Source organism: Heloderma suspectum, chromosome 7 (genome assembly GCF_057233095.1).
Source record: "Heloderma suspectum isolate Gila_16-S chromosome 7, 16-S_ref, whole genome shotgun sequence".
NCBI classification, from domain to species: Eukaryota; Metazoa; Chordata; class Lepidosauria; order Squamata; family Helodermatidae; genus Heloderma; species Heloderma suspectum.
Window position 1 is genome coordinate 53,459,033 of NC_139464.1, and position 16,147 is coordinate 53,475,179.

At 38.3% G+C, this 16,147-nt stretch overlaps 2 protein-coding genes across 9 annotated transcripts in view; one reads left to right on the plus strand and one right to left on the minus strand.

The window, feature by feature from the left end:
* LOC146339796 (uncharacterized protein C3orf20-like) overlaps window positions 1-11,269 on the plus strand; it is a 53,616-nt gene extending 42,347 nt beyond the window's left edge. Inside the window, exons 15-19 of one of the 4 annotated variants that reach the window (XM_084810262.1) lie at window positions 292-577; window positions 1,191-1,307; window positions 4,109-4,251; window positions 8,975-9,067; window positions 10,083-11,269. In XM_084810262.1, coding sequence (XP_084666388.1) covers window positions 292-577; window positions 1,191-1,307; window positions 4,109-4,251; window positions 8,975-9,029 — 601 coding nt within the window. In that variant the 3' untranslated portion in view covers window positions 9,030-9,067; window positions 10,083-11,269. Of the gene's footprint in view, window positions 1-291; window positions 578-1,190; window positions 1,308-4,108; window positions 4,252-8,974; window positions 9,068-10,049 lie in introns of all 4 variants that reach the window. The other 3 variants (XM_084810260.1, XM_084810264.1, XM_084810263.1) reach the window with 3 other exon arrangements.
* Window positions 10,720-16,147, minus strand: part of VEZT (vezatin, adherens junctions transmembrane protein) — a 57,389-nt gene continuing 51,961 nt past the window's right edge. For all 5 annotated transcript variants that reach the window (XM_084810269.1, XM_084810268.1, XM_084810267.1 and 2 more), the window contains one exon: window positions 10,720-15,135. In XM_084810269.1, the coding sequence (XP_084666395.1) occupies window positions 14,579-15,135 (557 nt within the window). In that variant the 3' untranslated portion in view covers window positions 10,720-14,578. The remainder of the gene's footprint in view (window positions 15,136-16,147) is intronic.

Genomic DNA, 16,147 nt, shown 5'->3' on the forward strand with positions numbered 1-16,147 from the left:
GTAGCAAATGAGCTTGCATGGATAAGTTGAGGGCAATTAGCGGAGCAATGGGTAGTGGCAAAACATTGGAGCACCTTCAAGGATAGGTATATAGAGACAGTTGTGAAGAGAAAGAAACCTGATGATCAAAGCAAACTGAGAGAAAGAGATAATTTATCTGTGGCCTTTTGAATTACCTGGAAAGCAGAGAGGCTTTGTCAGGAAGATCAAGTAGGTGTAAGCTAGTAAAACATTGTAATAATAGCCCTTCTCGAACTTACGTTTCCTTATGCTATTGCTCTCTTGTGACAGTGAAAAGGCATGCTGTGCATCCCACACTGCCTGTCCTGTAGCCCTCCGAAGAACAATGCTGGGAGGTGAAGTGAAGACTTGCAGATGCAGCAACCATCAGATTCCATATATTACAGACCTGGAGTATAATAACCTGATTAACAACCAGGTGTCTTCCCCAGAGCAAATCATTGTGGTCTGTGTGACCACTTCACTGAGAGCAACAGACTATGATGCTAGCACAGATGAGCATCTAGAGCAGCTCTATGAGAGAAAGACCAAGAACCGGAGTATGCCTTGCACACAGGTAGGCCTTTCTGGTATGAATGTCCCAGTCACAACAATGTCTGCTGTAAAAGCAAGAACGTTTTCAACAATGTCTTGGTGCAAAAGTACCCTTTTGTTCAGTTGCTGAGTTGGGCATCCTTGTCTTCTAACAAGTACAGACAACTTAACTTTAGTGCTATGGAACCTCCTACATGATTTGAATAATAGGATTGGGTTATAGCAGATATGCAGTGCAATCCTATGCATGTCTAGTCAAAACTAAATCCTATTGATTACAGTGGAACTTACTTCCAGGTAAGCATGTGTAAGACTGCACTAAGAGACTGAGATGGAAGAGCTCATTCTGAGCATGAATGCTGAAGGTCTCCTGGATGTGCTAGATTTAAACTAGCAGCAATAACTTATATACATTTAGTAAGGTGGGAATACACCAGGGAGATATTTTGACAAGTAGGAATGCCCCTCGCTAAGTTAAATGTACTTGGGACAGTTGCCAGTCTGAGCAGCAGAGACCAGAAAAGGCCAGTTCCCTTAATGCTGACTTGTTCAATGGGAACATTGTGCTCCAACTATTAATAGACAAGATTTATTGTTGACATATTCCTATGATGATGCTGTCTTTGGTTCTGTAGGGTCGCTTGGACTCTTTTCGCCTGCTCAGATACGATATCAATTCTGCAGATGAGTTCACAGACAGTTGTGGTTCATTGCTGGTGAAAAGGCATAATATTGCTCCTGGGATGTTTTTGGTAGGTTACAACTATCTTTCCTGTTACAACTCTTGATAGCACACTGGATACATACTGCATATTCAGCACACTAGAATTCCTAACACATAGTTTCTGAGCAGTTTAAAATCCAGCCACATGGAAGCAGTTCCGACTTCACTCATCAATGGAGCCTATTTGTGATCTGGATCAGGACCCACGCTTCTACAGCAGGGCTGGCTGAGGAATGCTGGCAGTTGCAAGACTTTTTCTGTCTAAACATGCATAGGATTGCGCTGTAAGAGGATTTGGCAAGTCTAAACTTATTTAAAAAGCAAGAACTAATACTGCAACATTTTATATCTGTAGTTTTGCAAGATTTTCTAAATTTCTTTTAATTTCCCCAGCATACAATTTTAAAATTAACTTTACACTTTCGGGGGGTGGGGTGGGGTGGGGACACTGTCAGTTCTAAGCAATATCTGGAATTTATCCTGAGCAACATAATCCTAAATTCAGCAGAATGCTATAGAGTTTACTTCCTATTGCAAAGTCATTTGGTATCGGCCTCTTTGAAAGAGGCCATAATCAGCTTGCTCTTGAAGAAACCTAGCCTGAACCCAGAAGTGGAGAACAAGTATAGGTCAGTTACTAACATCCCCTTTGGGAACAACTTGCTCAAGCACCTTGCCAATGAACTCCAGGCATTCCTGAATGGAGCTGATTTTCTTGGTGCATTTCAGGCCAGGCCTGACGGCATTTGGCCTGGTTTTGGGACAGAAACTGCCTTACAGTGGCCTAATGGAAAAATCAGGGAGCCTCTGTTGGCCAGGTCATTCTAGCCCTCCTGGCTAAAACACTGAATGTTTTATCCTATCCTTCATGCCAAACTTTCCAGACCCAGAGAGGCAAGAGATGTCTTACCATGGGCTAGATCATCACATCTCTAGATTTCCTATTTTGATAAAGGGATAAAGTAATTAAAGAGGGGATATGTGGTTCCAGGCAACAGCATCCCTGCTATTTCCAAAATGCTTAGTGGCTTCCCACAGAAGAAATAAACTAGTTCTTACTTTTTTTTTTTTTTTTTTGCTGTAGTACATTCCAAGACTGGGGGATTTCCTTCTAGTGAGAGCAATAGACCTCTGAACTGTATGCCTTGTGTGCTGAAGTGAAATGTGGAGTTAGCTCACATTAGGATGCCATCTTCACAGTATTTTAGTGTTTGTATTCTTGTCCCAGAAGCAAAAACAATTCTCCCTTGGCCATTGCCCCAATATAACAACCACGAATGCACAGAAATTGTCTGCACAATTGTTTGCTTCCATGTTTGCACAGCAGAGGGCCCCTGTTCTCCTATATCTCGAAGTTTCATTAATCTATAAAATGAGATTCGCCTTCTGTTTGAATCTACCGTGGCCATTTTTCACCATAGTAGTAGCTATTTGGGAGTTGCTTCAGATTCTAAACGTTAAACTTGACTCCCTTCCATATCCAACCCAGTCAGGAGGTAGGTCCCATAGCAGACACACACGCACACCCATGGTTACCATGACTGTTTGTGCAAACACTGTGTGGCTGATTAAACAGAAGAGCAGCCCTGATGGATCAGACCAAAGGCCCATCTAGTAGAGCATTCTGTATGCACAGTGGCCAACCTGATGTCCAGGGAAAATCCACAAGGAGGACATGAGTGAAACAGCACCTTCCCACTCGTGTTCCCCAGCAACTGACATACAGAGGCATACTGCTGCTGATGCTGGAGTTAATATATAGCCATCATGACTAGTTAGCTATTGACAGCCTTCTCTTCCATGAATTTGTCTAATTCCCTTTTAAAGCCATCCAAGTAAGTAGCCATCACTACATCTTGTAGTGAATTCCATAGTTTAAGTGCTGTGTGAAGAAGTACTTCCTTTTGTCTGTCCTGAATATCTCATTAATCAGCTTAATTGAATGATCCCATTGGGTTCTAGTATTATGAGAGTAGGTTCCATTGAACTCAGTAGGCTTTATTTCCAAGCAAACCAGCATGGGACTGTGCTACTGCAAGTTCACATTGTGTCAAAGAAGTAAAGACCACTAGTGTACATCAACATTAGTCAGAACCTTGGAAAAGCTTGATATAAATCATAATGGCAGAAAAAGTTTTTGTTATTTTTCTTTATTGCTTCTAATTCGTTTTTAAATGAATAATTGCAACCATGAGAACCTGATGAAAATTTGTGATGACTTCACAGTATTGTTTTGAGAAAAGTGTAGGAAACTTGCATGTATTCATTCTCCCCCTCTCTCTTGCATTAAGAAAATTGAGTCAGACTGATTGCCATTCCCAAAAGTAAAGCAAAAACAGATGAAAGCACCCAACCTTATCTACTTGATGTTGTAAATCCTCATTATTAAATATTTTAAAATTGTAGAAGTTTTGTCTAAATGGATGATACAGTCACAAGGTGGAGAATGTCTGGCTAAAAAGCTGGCCTAAAAGGGTTAGGATGCCTTTTGAAGGCATCCTAAATTGAACATAAGCTCATGCTGTGATACAGAAGGATGGCATGAGGCATCATGGCCGAGGCTAAGAAGCTGCTATGTCTTTCCATTGCAGAGTAAAGCTGTGGTTTCTGAGCATACAGTTCAACATGTGAGCAGGATGGCACATGAGCATGTTGTGGTGCGATATGTCCTGACCAATTTAAAATTAGCAGTGTAGCCCCAGATAGAATTGAGTTCCATTCCCCTGCAGGTCTCATCAACACCAATGTGACTCTCAATCCAAGTATTTTCATTCTTAATAAAAGGTGGCTTTTCCATTCTACTCATATCTTTTTATCCATTTTTGGCAGATGTACATTCAAGGAAAGCTGCTCTTTGCCAACTACATTTTCAATGGATACAGCAAATCAGTAAAAGACCTTCAAAAACAAATTGCTCTAACCAGGAACAACTACAAAAGGGGCTACTATTTACCTACTGATTATAGATTCAGGTATTTGGTGGTAGTTTAAAGTTGTTTTGCTTTCTTTCCCCTTATGAAAAGGATGGCAAAAGTAAATTAATTGCCCTATATGAAATTCTGCAACAAGCTTTTTAATTAGGATTGCAATTTTTAATTTGTAGATTAAAATGTTAGATGGTAAGTTGCTTAATTGGGATGTTATGCAGGTGGCTTCATTTCAATGACACACTATTTTTGGAGGCTATTTTAGTTTTAGTGTGTTACTTTATAAAGGAGTGAAAAAGGAGCTGAGAAATTATGCTCCATTTGGACACAACACTAAATCATAGTTTAACATTAAGGGGAAGTACCTGGCTGAACCTTGAGATCATGCACTCCCCAGCCCTCTCCTCTGACACAGCCATGAGATTTGCTTCCGTTGTCATTAACTGCAATTGTTATGACTGAACTAGGAACTATATTTAGTTTTAATTACGGTTTTAGGTGGGGTGGGGTGGGGTGGGGTGGGGTGGGGGGAAGAGTGCACGAACCCAGTGTTCACCCATACTCATTCCCACTTGGCTTAGTGTTATATATGAATAAGACCTATGAATGGTAGCTTTATTTATTAAATTGTAAGGCTTTGGTAATATGCAAATTTAAGTTGCTCAATGGTTAAAAAGTATTTGATGCATAGTTTAAAATTCTTTAATTCTCGGTTTGGCAATGCTTGTGGGTGGCACTGTGCCCCCAGACACTACTAAGCTCCCTTGCCCCTCCCAATTTTTACTAAAAAAAAGTAAAACATTTTAAAGATTTTAAACTTTGGATACAGTAGAAAGAAAATAATCAGTCACTAGCTTCCAGCCACCCCTTCCTCTTCCTGTCCTTCCCCAGCACGCCTTTGGCCCAGTGTGTCCAACCAGCTAGCTAAAACTTTAAAATAAAGGAAAAGGCTGCTTCTGGGTAAGCTTCGGGTGTGTGTGGGGGAAGTGGCTACTGGGGGTGTTTTTCCATGTGTATGCACGCACATGTGGTTTGCCTGTTTTGTGGGGAGTGGCCTGTGTTTTGCTTTTGTATTGTGTGTGTCCCTCTAGTTTCTTTCAGGGTGAGGAGTGTCTTTGAATATCACTAGTTTTTCTTCTGTTAAATTTATTGGGGGAAGTTATTTGTCCTTTGTTGTAGCAACAATATAACTTTTCCCAGCCTAAATTAGGCTGCTGAAATGAAGAAAGCTTGGGGTGACCAGGAGTGGACTTCTGAGTAAAAGGACTGTGAGCTCAGTTCAGTTTCAATACGGATAATAAATTCCTAGGCTACAAATGTGCTCAGCAGCATCCTGATTTGTAATTCTAAGCGTACATCTTTTATGCCAGTGGATCTTGGGGTTCCAGCAAAGAAATAAAGTCGATCCAATAAACCTGGAGTCTGCTTACCCTGATTTGACTCACAATAAGCCCAAAGTATGGCATGAACATAAAGACTGCTCTTATGATGTGTTGGTAAATATTTGCAAAATAAGACAGTTGAAATTAGAAGTTAGGGCACACATTCATTTTCACTTAAGGCGGCTTAGTTACCCCTTCATACACAGTCACTCTTTTGTAGTCATAGTTTGGGTGGTTATTTCCCCCCCTATATAGGGTTAGAAAAGTGATTTGAACCTTCAGTTATATTGAACTAGGGGACTGTGATTTCTCTAGATTAAATTGTGTGGGGTAAAATGCTGCAATCTTCTATATGAGACTACATAAGAGTTCTGTTTGAAAAATGAGTGTGACAGTGTCGAGCAGCACAAAGATGAGGGAAGTATAGCTTTTAATGAGAGAAAGGAGAAGTTCAGAAAGTCATATAAAAGGACAGTTTATACAAGTCAAGCATCTGAAGAGTTAATAGAGAAGTTCAGAAACAGGAAATAGATCTTTACTTGTTTAAAAGTTACAATCTCAAGTCTTCATATGTATACATACATTCTCATTAGTACAGGAAACAAGTATGATTCCTTACATAGGAAAGAATGAAAGTCCAGACATGGTAGTATTACTCTTTGTCAAATAGTAATTGTATTTGCCAATATACACTTTGCTAATGCATTAGACAAACCTTCAAAACTACCCAAGGAAGGTAGAAAATTGAAAAGGACTTCCTTAGCAACACGCTTATCAGCATTAAATCAAGCAAATAGACATGATTAAAAGACCTTGAAAAGCATGGACCTTTAGTTCTACAAACATATCACATAAATTAAAGAGCCCAACTCAACAGAGTATGGATTTACCTCCTTGTTTGCCCTGGGTACAACACATCTCTTCCCTGATTACTGACTAATAAACAACAAACTACTCTTCTCGTAACAGCATCATGTTGGCGTAATTAAATGTTAAATTCCACTCTTAAATACCAATAGCAGCAGTGAGCTAGAGATGGGCCATTGTTCAAGAATCACATACAGGTGAGAAACATCACAGGCGAATGCACAGGCTTAACTTTAGGTCCCAGAGTTTAGGGTAAACCTGCAGAGAAAAGTATCTTTCTCAATGGGATCTTATAGTTCTGAGAGGGTGTACAGAAACAACTTAGGGATTGGAAGATGGTGTTCAGTCATGCCGGCCACATGACCACGGAAGCATCTTCGGACAGCGCTGGCTCTTCGGCTTAGAAATGGAGATGAGCACCACACCCTAGAGTCGGACACGACTTGTTGGGGACACCTTTACCTTTTTATGTTAGAGCTATCATTAATCTGTGGAAGTGATTTCTCTGTACATAGCCTGTAATACAAAGTTTGTAAGAAAAGCTGCCAATCTGGCTTCTCCTTTGTACCTTTAAAAGATACACAAAGGGTATCTAGAACTTCTCCACAGGCCAAGGCAACACAGCAGCAAAATCCTCCTTTATATACCTGTCCTACCAATATTCTCCCTCAGCTTCATCAGCTGCAGTCTGGTTCTCTCAGTTGATTAATCCCCTAGTAAGTACCCTTGACCAGCAAGCTTTTCATTTAGTGTGACAAGAAACTCTGTCTGCAGAGGACTTGCAAACAGGCCTTACAAACAGAGCCATTAAGATCTTAATTGAATCGTTAAAGGCATCCCATGGAGTTACTGTATGAGGAAAAATAATACTCAGCCTTCAGTCAGCAGGTATATGGACAGGAGTAACCAATGTTCATTAGTAAAGTGCTTGCAACAGTGAGCCTGCACTGTACACTGCATAAACTAGGTATTGTCAAGATCATTTAGCAAGAAATTAATCTTCAGAGGAAAGTCAAGTTATAAACAAGCATTTATATTAATAGACAAAAAACTGTAGTGCTGATAAAGCATATATTTGCCCCTCTCACTCCGCCCATTTGACAAAATGTTGTTTTATAATGAAGGCAGGTAGGTTTTAAACACAGACAGACACTGTGTTATGGATGGTAGAGAAGGAATGCATGTTAAGGGTGAACCAGGATATGCCAAGTAGTAAATAGTTTGTTTTAAGAAGAGTAAAAATGCAGAATAGAGGAACTGAAGGGGTATCTGTGAAAGAAGTCTATAATCATACTGTACCGGTAAATAAATTAATAAGGGGAAAACCTTTGGAAACAGTTTCTCAAGTTGCCCCTTTGGGCCTCTATCACATTGAATGTTGCAGTGACTTCAACTGAAGTGTGAATTCAGTGGAAGTTTAATTAAATTGGCATCAAAAATGTTCTTACACTTATTTTGGTTATGTTAATCTTTAAAGCAAAAGAACAGCATTTAGACATTCCAGAGGGGTAGCTGTGATAGTCTGTTGCAGATAAAACAACCATTGAAGTGGACAGTGTCCATTAAAGCTTAAGCCAGAATAAATTTGTTAGTCTTTAAGGTACCACAAGACTAGCATTTACAAAATGATTTATCACTGATTAATGTAAATGAAGTAACCAGATTGCCTAGTTACAAAGTAAAATGAAACGTGGGGCTGCACACTTAGTTTTCACAGCCCCATTTCCCATCTATAATTTGGGTAAGGATTATTGAGATAATGCGAGTAAAGTGCTTTGAGCAGTTAGAACAGTGTTCAAAATATTATTTCCATTAATTGAGAAGACATTTGTGGATGTACAACACTTACAACTATATGAGAGAAGCTAAAATGGTCAGCAAAAAAATGTATGTCCCGGACCCAAAAGCAAAACTACCATTGAATAGTCATTGAACTCATGACAGCTGTTAAAAGGGAAGAGATCTAGGCTACAGCCAGAAAGTACCAGCAACTCCTTAGAAAGCTGACTTCTATGACACAAATGAATACAACAAATATGTATAGATTGCACTGTTAAGTCAGAAAGAAGTACCAAAAAAGTCTCATTATAAGTGTGCATAAGATTGCAGTCTAAAGACTATAAAAACTGTGCTTTAAAAATCTTGGAGGAAGAATGTGTGTTCATTTTCTGAACTCCTGGGATATAAAGGTTTTTGTTAACTAGCCAGGAATCCATATTAAAAATAGCTGATCTGACATGCCAGTTTCAGCTGATACAGCAAACCCATCTATGGGTTCAACTTCTAGGGCTCATGTGAAGTACCTAGTCAGATAATGAGTATGTAATGTAAACTTCATACTAAGCTTGTAATTAAGTCTAGGGAAAAAATCAAAATTCCACTGTTCTGTGATAACCTAGAATTATAAAATAGACAATAGTGAATGTATTTTAAAGTTTAACATAATTGGTGCTATAGCCCACCTTGATTTCTGTTATAACTGCAGTACTTTCATTGTGGTCTTTGTTTTCACATTCCAGTTATCTTGAAAACAGCCTGCAGAGTTACCCTGAACATACTCAAGCAAGCATTTAAGAAGGTATTTCTAGATGTATTTGTTATGCCACTGGAAGGTAGGTAAAAATAATTCTCCCTTCATGGAATAAAACTTCCCAGGTTGCAGTAAAAAAATTATGGGCAGAGGCTTGTAAGTGCATGTCTGCTATCAAACACCATGAGCACCTTCAAGTCTGGATACATTTTCTTTTTGAGATGACTCAAATCACAGGAATTATGGAGGAAGAATTCAAACCAATGATTTATGAAGAAATGTCTAGCATGACCAAACATTGCTTTAGGGCACTTAGCCCTTGCTCTACCTCTACCAAAAAGCAAATCCAGGGCATGGGGTGAGACTGCAAGAGCATCCAAGTGCTTGTGATCAGACAGTGGATAATCATAGGACCTTTGGCCAGTTTAGAACCAATTTCCCGGGAGAGTCTAGCATGTCTATAGTGAATAAATTATGTCAGAACTGTCAGATACTCCCAAAACTGATGCAGGTCTGAGTAAATTCTTCAGGGCCAGTTGTTTTGGGGAAAGCATCTAAACACAAGTTAATACTATTACCTTGTCTTGGTGAGCCATGTTAGAGTGATTCAGCATGGGGCAATTACCTGCAGAGCAGGCACATCATGACTGTATGTCCATAGTTGGAATTATGACAAATCTGAAATGGTTATGATCCTAAGGGACATGTGCACACCTGAATTTACAGAGAATCCCCCTCCACAAAATGCCCCATATAGCCCTCCTGCTATTCTTTAAAACTTTCCCAACTTCAAAATGGATTTGCAGATTTTGCACAAGAGCTTTTAAAAGGGGGATAGGGCACTAATGTTTGCACACGTTCATGATTTCGCCTTTCATAAGCTTTTTGAAGCCAGAGTTTAAAGTGCGGTTTGGGGGGCTCCATGGGGCATTTCCTGCTTTAAGGTACACATTAGAGTTTTCTAAGAAAAATTCTAATGTGTGCACGTGCCATGTTAGGATTCTTGTATATATTGATGCTGAATATACACATTTTGCTTGGTATTTTATTTTGAAATATACCAGGAGAGAAAGTACTTATGATTTTGAATTATTCAGCTTATACAAAGGAGCCACCTGCACTGGAATACAGAAACAATTACATTGATGAATCCAGGTCCAAACTCCAAGATTTGGATGAACCTGCTCGAGTGAGGATGGACCTCTGGTGTTGTAACAACATACTTTACTGGCTGAAAACCCATCACAAACTGCAGGAAGATCATTGTACAGGACAGAAAAATGCCTAAGTAGTGACATGACATTTGGGGAGGGGGAAGGAAAAATTTGGAGAAAATACCTGGCAGAGGTTCTGCTTTTTTTCTAAGGGCTGAAATGGACGTTTGGAGGGAATTTGAAAATAACTTCTTATGAACTTGAGTTATGCTAGTATTTAAGGTAATACTAGGATGAAGTGAGATATAAATAAAAATAGGTTCAGGATAGCTAATTTTGTCTACAGTTACTACGATTATATACTGTTGAAGAATTCTATTTTATTATGACTCATTTACTGAATATCCACATGCACTGCTACACCTGCATTAATTATAGGTTATTTTCTGTTCTAAAAGAGTAGGGTTAAGAATGGTAGTGCTACACTAAGCCCAGATAATAGAACTACCCTTTTGTTTACATGTTGATGGTTTCAATTTTCAACTTTCTGTTTCTCAACGGGCAAAATCTAATTTGCAGCACAATCCTATGAATATATACTCAGGAGTAAGCCCTACTGATTCAATAGTGCTTATTCCCAGTTCAGCATGTTTTGGATTGCAGCTGTTACTGCATATCTAACATTAGGTGCAGTTGTAATTATTGTTAGAATAAAACTAAAGCATTTATACTATTAAGTTTTATAACTATTACATGCTAAGTGATACATAAAACATGTTATGTTTTTAAAGTTGTAAAGTTTAAATTTGATAAGGAAGTAAGTATTGGATATATTTCAATTTCCCCCAAACTACCGTTTGTTTTTCCCCTGAAAAAGAAACTGGAAAAACGTTCCTATGATTTCAAAATTTCTACAATGTTACATTTGTATGCCTGAGAGAAGTTGGTACTTCCTAACATAACAGGAAGTCTAGAGCAGATACTGAATAATGTGATGTGTGTCTTTTTCTCAGATGTCAGAATTCAGTGGTTATAGAACTTGGTATATGAGAAATTTATTTAAAACTATGTTTGTTCTTCTCAGAAACTACTTGTTGGAACTGAATAAATATTAAAAATAAGTTCTTTAAGTGGGTCAGACATTTACATTGACTAATGTTTTGATATCACAATAAATTGGCTGTTATATCCCACACTTCAAAATTCAGCCAAAACATTTAAAGAAACCAATAAATTAGGACTTGCATGTATCAGGATTGGAGACTAAGAACTGAAAATGGGAAACTGTAGTCTACTTCTAATAAACATTTTCACCCAGTTTTCCCAACATTTAATATGGAATGTTTGGTTTTCATTTGCAGATGCTTTACTTCCACAAACACTTTCTCAGATAAATACAGAGACCTAATTCATGTTTATTGTTATGTAAGAATGAAATGCACATCATATATGTGTTATAAGATATGCATGCAGGAAGTTAAAGACTGCTGTAGATGTTGGATATGGAGACAACTGAAGTACATAACCAGCAGCTCTTCCAAATAAATAACTGCTGGAATAAAGAACTTCAAGGAAAACAGCAAAGTTCCTTATAGAAGGTAGACAGTGGCCAGGTTAGGGCCAGGCTCTCTAGAGAGGTTCGCCTGGCACCTGCATTGTATTCCTTCTAGCTCCAGGTGAAGACCTTTTTATTCTCCCAGGCATTTTAGCTTCCTAGTCTTTTAGCTTTGGTGTTTTAAATCTGTATTGTAAATCTGCTAGGTTTTATTCTGGTTGTATTGTTATATTGTGGTTTTAATGCTTTATATACTATATTGTTTTATCCTGCGCTTTTTGGTTTTAATTTTTGTGAACTGCCCAGAGAGCTTTGGCTACTGGGCAGTGTAGAAATTAATTAATTAATTAATTAATTAATTAAATTGTCCAATTCAGTGGGATCACCTAGTGCCTGCTGGTTGCTATAATTCTTGCAAAGAATGCTGGACTAGTTTGGTCTTGGTCTGATCCATCAAAGCAATTTTTAGGTTCTTGAGCAAAAGCTCCTAATCGAAATTATTTAAACACAGTTATGCTGAAATGTTAAAGAGATCCTAAGTATGCAGCCATGCTTTCTAAATTTCACACACATGGGATTCTAGTAAACATAAAGTAGATCATGCAACATTCAAGTCAGTCCACCCTTCTTCATGCTATTATTTTGGAGCCATCTTTGTGTTTTTAAAATGGGAAACAGCCTTCTGGTAGATGGGGCACAAGTCCTTCTAATACAGGAACTGGTTCATTTAAAGTACACAGTGAGGACTAAGCACAATTTAACATAAGCCCTTTCAACTTATTATTTTAATACCAGTGGAAAGCTTGGCAGTTGCTGACTTAGCTTAGTATTGGTAAACTAGCTCCAATCTAAATTGTTAATTGTCTCTAATTCATACAGCCTATGCTGTTAGGCTGTGGCTGTTCATTCTGTTTTGTAAATAAGGAAAGCATCATGCAGCAAAAATGTTTCTGTCTTTGGTTTCTGACAGTAATCAAAGTGTTAAATATACAGTAATTTCTTTTACTGTTCAGCTATGTCTTCACTGAACAACATCCAAATTTTATTAGTGCAGGCCTGTCAAACTGGTGGCCTGTCTTGGGTGAATTCAGCCCATCAAGTGCTGGATACATCCTGTTTTTGAAGTACCATCTGGAGCAATGAAATGGAATAGGGAATGGTGGGGAAAAGTGGTGGTTATGAAATATCTTGTTAGAGTGACAGGAAATTTTGGCGAGCAGGCCAGCTACAGCCTGAGGGCCAAGAGTTTGACTTCCCTGTAATTTTCATCTATTATGTGCTCCTTTTCTCAGATCTGGTATCTAAAAAGCATTTTTTTCCTCGGGGTCCAGGTGCACTGGACACCCCTTGGGATGCATGCACACAGTCTATTTTACTTGACACTTCTGTGCATTGTGTATTGGATTCAAACGTGGCATTTTGATAATGCGGTAAGTTCATACAGGAAAAGTAGTAAACCATTTGGTATGGAAAACATGCTTTCCACATGCTTTCACGTGAGAGGCATTGACATGTGCCTCAAATGACTCTTGGGAAATGAACAACTAGAGCAGCCTTCGTCTTCGGACTAGAAATCTAAGCAAATACATACAATTTTATCGTTAGGATTCCTTTATCTATGGCATCAGGAAGAAGGAGTCCCTTAGTAAGGAAAGTAAGTGTTTGTTTTGTAAAGCCATACAAAATATTTAAGTTAAAAGAATCTTAGAACATTTACATTATAGTTAATAATATCCTGTTAATGATCTCTCTATGGCTCCATATGAATTTCTTGCTAAAACACTTAATGTAGGAGCACCATTTCATATGCTGCAGTTATTGAGGCTACTTCCCTTGTGTGGTACCCCAATAGCTCCCCAACACTACCCTTAGTGCATGGGAAAGTCAGCTGAAGCAATTACTCTTCAACAATAGTCGAGGAAGCGCTCAAGTGAAGTACATGGAAATTCACTTGTAGACCAGACTGAAAATGAAGCAACAGAACTAGTTTCTGAGTTATCTTTGACAGAAGTGTTTTGCAGAGTGTACAACCCAATGCAAAACCAAAGCAGGAACTGAAATAAAATGTCACCAAGCACTGATTACTCTCTATTGCAGAAGTAAAATTGTTTTCATCTTTACAAGAAAATGGATAGAAAAAAACAATGGAGGGAAGATCTGTTCAGAACCTGTTTATTTAATATCCTATAAAAGGGATATATGTGTGTGTATGTGGTGGTGGTTGTTGGAGTATGGAAAAATCACTGTAAATACATTAAAGATGTATTCACTGTGGCCCAGAAGTTAAAATGCTCAAATGTTTTGTTTTTTGCTTTGTAACTCTCTGCTAGCAATTTTGCATTAGTTTAGATTAGCATCCCAGGACACACCAGTTATAGCTTTCATTTTTTAAATTAAATAGTCAACATCTTAGGCTGTGAGCCTAATGAACCAATAGATCAACAAAAACCAGTTTAAGTGATATAAAACAAAGAAAATGAACCACATGGTGTTTATGTTCTTGTTAAAAGAACCATTTCAAGTAGTTTTAGAATTAAAGTTGCTATTATAATCAGCATTTAGGAAATGATAATTAGACCATTTTATTTTCCTGTTAGGAAAAAAGCCTTATAATAAAAATAAATAAAGATAAAATATTAAAAGAAATGCCACAGTCATCCGTGGTACCTGTAAGAACCATATTATGTACCTTGAGTCTGGCTTATACTTGCATGTGTACATATTTCAAAAGACTAGTAACCTCCAAGTGATATCACAATTTTTAAAGGGACATGTTTCTCATCTTTGCCATCCAATATTTTCAACTTTGAATCTCCATATGCTGCTTTTGCTATCCCACTAGCCTTCTGTGCTGTTCAAATAAGCAAGGCAAAATTTAGGTGATCTATAATCTTTCAGTGTCACAGTCATTTACGTCTCCTTTGTATTTTTCAAAAAAGTCTTCATTCTCCTCTTTTTCCTTTTCCTCCTCCTCCTCCTCCTCATCTCCAAATGTTTGCTCTTGCCTGGTTGTAAATGTGAGTGACCTGGCAGCAACCTGTGCTGCTAGACCTGATGTGAAATGGAAATCTGTTGATATATGGAGGTCAGCCAGCCTTTGTTTGATGGCGGACTGTAACACATCTCTCTCAGGTGGCTGGAGAGTCACACTATCCACATCAGCTGGCTCAGAATCTTCGCCTTCTCCGTTGCATTGGTAGCATGTTCTTTTTTCAACTTCTGGTGAGTCACCATTAGCATCAGTGTCATTTTTACTCACACCAGGTCCATCAGATAAGTACTCCGTCCTACCTTTCTCATCATCAGTTTTTGGGTCAGAGGTCGTCCCTTCCAAGTTATTGTTTCTGCTATAATCCTGCTTGCCTGAGTCTGAATTCTTAGGCAATCCCAAAATGTTTATGGGTTCCTCTGGCTCTGCAGTAGGCAAGGGTTTCACTGCAGCTTAAGAGGGAAAAAATGTAAATGCTCAAAATAAGTACATGATAAAAGTTGCTTTAAGTTTCAGAGGATGTATGATGCTCAGTGCAATAATATATTTGTATTTTCTATACACATTAAGCTGGACACATCAGGTAACAGCTGCTATACCATATATCCTCTGAAACATGTGTCAGACACAATAGTGTTAACATATGTAATGAAAATGAAAGTAGTTGTTACACTGTCCATACATTTCAGCAATGTTCTGTTAAATAACAGTTATCCGGATCTGCTAAAGGTAATAGGGAAAAAAATCTCATAGCCTATTTATTAATTTACAAAGTCCAAGATAAAACAGGTTTCTATTGTGGGAGATGCAAAACTGTGGTTTGTCATGTTTGAATCAGCATGCCATGGTTTTTAAGGGGCCAAACGATCTGAAACCATAGTTTGATACTCATTTGCAAGCTGTGGTTTGGAATTACATCTGAACTGACAAATCATGGTTTGGAATGCTTTCTCAAGCCACTGTCTGAAAAAACATCCATTGGTTTTCAGGGGAGGTAGGAGAAGAGGGAAACTCTATAAAACATGTACACCTGGCACACAAACCATAGTGCAAACTACAGTTGGTGCAAACCATGGCTTAGCATGACATCTCTTGATTTACATATCTTATTATTAATTTATGTAAGCCACTCTGGGAACATTTTTGGGATGAAGAGCGGGGTAAAAATGCTGTAAACAAAAATAAGTATCAATAATTTTGCAGTACATTCATTATTTCTTTAATTTAGGGGTAAGTTAGAGGGAGGAAGAACAGAAAGAAAGAGACAATAGGAAAGGTGTCCTAGATTTCAGCCCTGCTGCTCACCCTTACATACAAGTGTAAATTTTAGTAAGAGATTCAGGAATCCTGAATCCTAAAACTGATTAAGGTGTACATAAAGACCTGGGCTGTACTAATGAGCTAAGCAGTATCCATCGAGCAGCTGCCCACACACACCAAAAATATATTAATTAGCGCAGTTTT